Source organism: Fringilla coelebs (assembly GCF_963513975.1).
Source record: "Fringilla coelebs genome assembly, chromosome: Z".
NCBI classification, from domain to species: domain Eukaryota; kingdom Metazoa; phylum Chordata; class Aves; order Passeriformes; family Fringillidae; genus Fringilla; species Fringilla coelebs.
In genome coordinates, this window is record NC_140031.1 from 542958 (window position 1) to 549702 (window position 6745).

Below are 6745 nucleotides of genomic sequence, written 5' to 3' on the forward strand. Positions count from 1 at the left end.
ATTTGTTTCCATTTTAGAATTTTATCTGAAGAATGTTTAATTTGGTTTTGGGCACTTTTATAGACAATTGTTTGGCACTTCAAGATTAGGTTCTTAGGCACAATGCGACAAGGTGAGTTTGGCCAGTCCTTCACCGTGCATCCTGTAGAGCAGCTGGAACTCTGCAGGCAGCTGGTGGGACTCCTGCCACTTGGTGGTGAACTTGGTTCCCTTCTTGTCGTAGTAGTGGTAGGGGAGGTCCTCCCGCGTGTTGGGGTCGAAGGCGAAGGGCCAGAATCCGTACAGGTGGATCTCGTCACAGATGGCTGAAGCCAAGGTGTACATGAGGATACCGGTGCTCAGCCGCTTCGGGGACAGGTGCTTGTTCCTCCAGTACCTGGCAAGGCAAGAAGGGAGTCAGATCACTCTGCTCAGAAGTAACTGGAGGCTGTTCTAAAGCAACCACAAAACTTCAGTGGCTCTGGCAAGAAGTGGTCCTGCCTTGCCAGACTGTGCCTCCCACATCGGGCATGAGGGGAAAAATCAGTTAGGAGATGTATTTGGCCGGTTAAATGCAAGGCAAGCCCACCCACCTGTTAACGTGCTGCATGATATTTCCTGGCCAAGCCAGCTGGACCTTTAGCTGCCCTCTGTGCTCAACAAAGAAGTCAACCAGCGTTCTCGTGACTGTCGCCGACGTGTGGAAGAAAAAAGCGGGGATCCAAAGAATGGCCCCATCGAGCTTTTTCAAACTTAAAAAGAAGTTGTTGCGATCCTGAATGGTCAAGAGGTTGTTGTAATACTTCTCCAGGATGCTGGGGTTGAAGGTGGTGAGGTTGGTTTTCCTTCCAACATCTTTCTGGAAAGCCTCGGTTGGAGCGAAGTTGCACCGAAAAACAAAATCCGATTTATCAATTTCCTGCCCGCACTGGCTCCCGGTCAGGATCCCGCTGTTGCCGACCACGGCGCAGATGTTGTAGTGCTTGTTCAGGATGGGAGACACGTCAGGAAGCAGAGACCTGAAGTTATTGCTGATGGAGAAAACATACTTATGGCTGGAGTAATCGTAGTGCATCAGCTGCCCGATCCGAACGCTGCTCTTGACCAGAGAAAAGTTTTTGATGACGTCAACATGCTGAAGGATTTCTTGCCTAAAAAAAGAGCAAAATAACAGAAAACAAGGAGTTCTAATTGCCCTTTTTTGCAGTGGATTTGTTTTCCACCTAGACTTACATTTTTCCTTTTTTTAATTTAAAGTGTACTGAAGTAGTTTCCTGAGCAACATGGTGCAGTGGCTTTTAAATCAATATAAATAGATGGGAATGAGGGAGCTGGCTCCTCACCTAGAGCTCCACTTGGATTTACCGGCTGGTCCCTATTGATGCCAGCTCAGGCTGTGCCTGTGCCTCTTGGAATAGTGTCAGGATTAAAATATGGGATTGGCTGCTTAGGGCAAGGGGTGCAGCTCCCATTACACCCCCCACAGTCACCCAGCACTGCACTGCTCTGTCTGGGCTGTGACACAGGGTGAGGACAGATTTCTGCTGGGGCTGTGTGTGCCTCTCATTCCTGGTGCAGCCACAAGGCACATGAAACAAACCCAGGATATCCAACTGAATAATAGGAGACAATTATTATATATTTATGTTTTCATTAACAAGCTTCCAATCACAAAACCAAGGGACAATCACTGTCTCCATCTATGCAAATATAGTTCCTTAATTCATATTTGGGCAAGCACAGCAGCACTTTTAGAAGAGTTATTAGGGATGCTTACAAAGCAAACAAAACCAACCCTGCTTGGGAATTTCCCTTGCAGGGCATAAAATTAGAAACTGAATAGGACTTTATTTACTTATGTTTATGGAAAACAAACAACCATTCCTCCAGCTCACATCCTCCAATGTCTGAGCATTAATGGAGTCCCACTGGGTGCCCTAATTATGGGTTCTGGCTGACGGACAAGTGCAAAGGCAGCTCCTTGAGGCATCAGCTAAAATCATCGGAGGGGTAGCACAGGAACAGGCTTATGGAGCTGCTGGTGCCAGGGATGGAGCAACACTGAGGGTGGCCACTGTCACACAGCCTGGGATGTCCTGGGGAAAAGATGGGACTAAGTGCCTCCTCTCTGTAGCCCACGGCTCCTGGGGGCAGGTGTGGCAGCACTGGAAGGGAAGTACTTGTCCTGTTGTCTTTGGACTGTGGCCTGAAGGGAGGAGAAAAGCCCAAACCCTGCACTGAGAGGCGCAGCAGCCTCATCCTGCCTGGCCACAGAGCCAGATTCCTGCTCCCCAGGTGGGACATGTGAGCAGAGCCACAAGGCAGTCCCTAAACCAGCAGGCATTTGTCAGGACAAAATTACAGTCCAAGATGGCAGTAGCTGTCTTAAATGGTTACATGGTTTTATTTTCTTTTATAGAAATGCCAAATATATGTAATCAGCAAATAGATATATGTATAAAGAGTACAAAGCTCTGTGCCTGCCCCCGCAGCTGGAGCGGAGCTGGAGGCAGGAGCAGCACTGCACTTGCTCAGAACTGCCAGCAGCTGGGAAGTTCCTCTGTGTGCATTTGGCCTCCGTGAACACAGCCTTTCATGGCTGTTACAGGCCGGAGTGTTTCCACTCTTAAACCACAGCTATTTATCCTGGAGTAATGACAATTCCACTTGCACACCAGGAAACTGGGTCACGTTCTAGTACAATAATGTGTGTTGCAGCCTGGTGTCCTGCTCTGAAATAATCAAGTCTTTTGGGACAGCTGCAACTGTCTGGGGGAAAGCTCTGGTTCAGCGTTTGTCTCTTGCCTCTGGCAAATTCCTCGGAGCTCGGAGCACTTAGCAGGGTGCTGCATTCCCTTAACTGCCGCTGGGAAGGGGCACAGCCGGGCCGTGCCCAGGTGCTTGCTCACCTCTGGTGGGCAAAGGCGGTCCGATTGAAGACCCACTTGGAGGGCTTGTCCTGCAGCTCTTGGCCCAGGGCGTTGGTGAGGGGGACGAACGAGGGGTCCAGGAACTTCAGTGCAAACTGAGACCTGCAGATGGGCACAGACACCAAAACGTGCACACGCATGGGGACACGTGGAGTCACAGAGACAGCAATTTACACACATGGAGACATCCATGCACACACATGGAGACACAGAGACAGCCACGCACACACATGTACACACATGGAGACACAGAGACAGCCAGGGAGACACATGGAGACACAGAGACAGCCATGGAGATGCATGGAGACACAGAGACACCCACGCACACACATGGAGACACTTGGAGGCACACACATGGAGACACATGGAGACACCCACGGACAGATATGGGGACACCCACACACACACATGGAGACACCCCTGCGCAGACGTGGGGACACACGGAGACACCCCCCCACACACATGGACACACATAGAGACATCCGTGCAGCACACATGAGGACACCCACGCAGACACACAGACACCCAGCCGAGCACGCAACACACGTGCACACACAAACCACACACGCACCCCGCCACAGACCCGCAGCCCGTTACCGGCCGTGCCCGACCCGCCCCCGCGGCCGCCGCCATCAGCACCACGGAGAGCGCCCGGCGCCGCCGCCGGGATGCGGCCGTGCCGGTGTCCCCGCCCGCCTCCCCGCAGCCCGGGCCGTGCGGTTGCCGCTGCCGGCGCTCTCCGGCCCCGCTCCCGCGCCCCCCTCGCCGCCCGGCCGGGCCGGGCCCGGGGCCGCCATGGCGGGCCGCGCCTCACCGGAATCCCGCGTGGAACATGTACATGCGGGGCCCGGCGGCGCGGGGCGCCCCGAAGATGTTGTCCTTCTTGAGCGAGACGTAGCTGATGAGGGACAGGATGAGCAGCGCCACGCTGAGCATGACGAGCCCCAGCACGCTGGCCACCCGCACCATCTTGCAGCTCCGCATGCCGGAGGCGGCCCCGCGGCTGGGCGGGTGCGGGGCGGCCGCGCCGCTACATTGGGGGCGGCGGCGGGGCCGGGGCCGGGCCGGCTCCGCCGCGCTGGCAGGAAAATGGAGGGACGGGGCGGTGAAATGGCAGCCGGGAGCGCCCGCACGGCCCCGCACGGGCCCCCCGCTCCCGCGGCAGCCGCGGCGGGACGGCCTCGGGCGCAGCCCAGCGCCCCGGTAACTCCCGACAGGCCCCGCGAGCCCCCGTCAGGGCCCTGTGCCACCCCCGGCCCCAGCGCGCCCGCCAACGACACCCGCTTTCCCCACAACGTCCCCAGTGTGCCCTCAAAACCCCCGGTACCACCGGAAAGCCCCCAGGAGCCTCGGGGTCTCCTCCACAGCGGTTCCCTCTCCAGTGTGCCCACCCTGACATCCCCAGTGTTCCCCCAGCAACCCTAGAGAGCCCAGACCACCCTTCCCACTGCCTTGGGGTGCCCAGGTGACCCCTCAAAAGCCTTGTGTGACCCAGTCTGGCAGCCACAGCGACCCCCCTGGACTCCACGGAGCCCCCAGATATGCACGAGGGCTGAGCATGGCTAAGCCATGGGGGGCCTAGGCTGCTGGGGACCCTGTTCCTCTGCTGGGGACCTGTTCCTCTGCTGGGGACCTGTTCCTCTGCTGGGGACCCTGTTCCTCTGCTGGGGACCTGTTCCTCTGCTGGGGACCCATGTCTGGGTGGGTGCACACCATGCCCAGCTCCCATTTCCCTGTGACACCGTAGATCCTGGGTGGCATATAGAGAGCTGTTGGAGCCCGTGCTGGGCAGTGCACACTCTGAGCCAGCTCAGAAGACCCCTTGCTCTTTAAAAGCCTGGTGTTTGGAGCACGGGTCATTAAACTGCCCCCTAAACCACAGAGCAAATCCCATGTGAACTCCAAGAGAGCCTTCTGCACTCCCAGGGATGTCTCTCATGAGCATGACCCCTGCATGCTGCATGACTCTCAGTGTTTCTTCAAACTCCATTTTTCCCCTCACAAAGGTCCCCCCCCAGCCCACTCTGCCTCCAAGCCCCGAGTTCACTGAAGTGCCTCATAAATAATAGATCCTGTCTTTGTAGCCCCGTCCTTGCTCTGGGCTATTTCCTACTGCTCTCCACGCACGGAGCTCTCTTTGAAGAGCAGGAGCACGAGGAGCTCGCAGGGCTGGGGTTTGCATCAGTGAGGTTCTTCTGCCTGCAGTGGGAATTGGGCCAGAGCATGGCCTGAGGTCTATATCCAACTGCTGTGGTATGCCTGTGGCTTTGGTGGAGCGAGAGAAAAGGCTGGGAATGCAGGAGATAGCAGTGGTTTGATGTAGGACATAGGCATTTTATGTGGCTGTCCCCTGATGTCCATTATTGTCCCCCCAGTGCATGGCGTCCCCAGCTTCAACATGGATAGGGTTGTCCCAGTGGAATCCAAGGCTTCCCAGGATAAACCAACTGCAGACTTTTGCTTTAAATATTTTAGGAATCAGTTCTGTAACATTTAATATTGTCTCCTGTTGTTTCTGACCTTGAGTCCTGGGGGTAAGAATAAACCCCAGAGTGAGACTGTGCAGCTCTGGTGTCACAGTCCTATCCCCTCTCCTGGCTTTTCTCTTGCAGGAGAGTTCACACCTGCTGGACTGGGAAAGACCATTCAGTTCCAAGCCCTGGCCATGGACACCTTCCAGTGGACCAGGCTGCTCCAAGCCCCATCCAACATGGCCAACAAGAGAAGCAGCACTGCTGCAGTGTCACCGCTTTTGGGGACAGCTCAGCTGGAGCAAGGACATTGATGGCACTTTGGTCCTGTGTTTGGATCCATTTTCCCCTGATTCTGCCCGTGCAAAAGAGATTTGGGAGGACCTTGGGAAGGTGTTTTGGTAAGAAATGCTTAAACCCTGCCGTGTGCTGCAGCCTCTCCCCTGACCCTCAGTGAGCTCCAGCCCTACCAACAAGTTGCAGTGGAAACAAAGGCAGTTCTTGCTTCAGATTCTTCAGAGATAGCAATATGTCAGGAGCCCCTGGAGAGGCTGAAAGTAAATGAATCAGTGCTAGAAAGTGAAGGATATCATCCGTGCTGAATGGTGAAAAGGAGTCCTGAACAGTATCTTCATTGATTTTCCTGTAATTGACACAGAGCTCGGCTCGCCGGAGGCTGCGGCAGGAGCGGGGAGGCCCAGGTACCGCTCCCGCCTCAATTAGGCAGCTCGGGGCTGGGGGCAGCTCCAAAGGAGCCAGAGGGTCACAGGGTGCTCTGCAAGCTGCCTTGAGGACTAGGGGCAGCTTGGAAGGACATGTCCCAGACTGTCAGCAGCTTCCCACCAGTCCTGGGACAGCCCCAGGTGCACCAAGCCCTCAGCTGGTGAGAAACACTGGCCCTAAAGTCAGGAAAATCCAGCAGTGGCAGGGGCAGGAAATCTGGTTAGCTGAGATCTGAGGCTCTCCAAGGAGAAATGTGCCTCGTGTGTGAAACCTCTCAGCTGGGCAGTGGGACAGACCCATGGACACCCTGTCCTGGGGCAGAGTCCCCAGGCAACAGGGGTGGTACTGCAGGAGGGATGGGTCCCATCGAGGTGAAGCACAAAAGGATCCAGGAGCATCAGTCACTTCACAGCCCAGAGGAGGAACCGCCTGTCAGGTTAGCCATGTGCTTAGGAAAGGTTCCCACTTTTGACTTATTCATGCAAAAGGTACACAGTCTTTATAACAGCACAGGAAACAGTGCTTTGAAGATTTGCCCCCATTGAAATCCACTTTTTTCAGGCTATCTTTGCAATTTCCCTTCCTCCTTTGAAGCTGGTGTTTGGGGTCTCCAAGCATAAGGGGGTCTCGGTCTGCCTCACA

General features: G+C 55.3%; 1 protein-coding gene across 1 annotated transcript; it reads right to left on the reverse strand.

Moving 5' to 3' along the window:
- Positions 1-93: 93 nt before the first annotated feature.
- Positions 94-3893, reverse strand: ST8SIA3 (ST8 alpha-N-acetyl-neuraminide alpha-2,8-sialyltransferase 3; the record flags this gene model as incomplete). Its single annotated transcript, XM_084225281.1, has 4 exons — positions 94-376; positions 573-1130; positions 2889-3011; positions 3724-3893. 4 exons carry the CDS (start codon positions 3891-3893, stop codon positions 94-96), a joined length of 1134 nt encoding a protein of 377 aa, XP_084081407.1.
- Positions 3894-6745: the final 2852 nt, after the last annotated feature.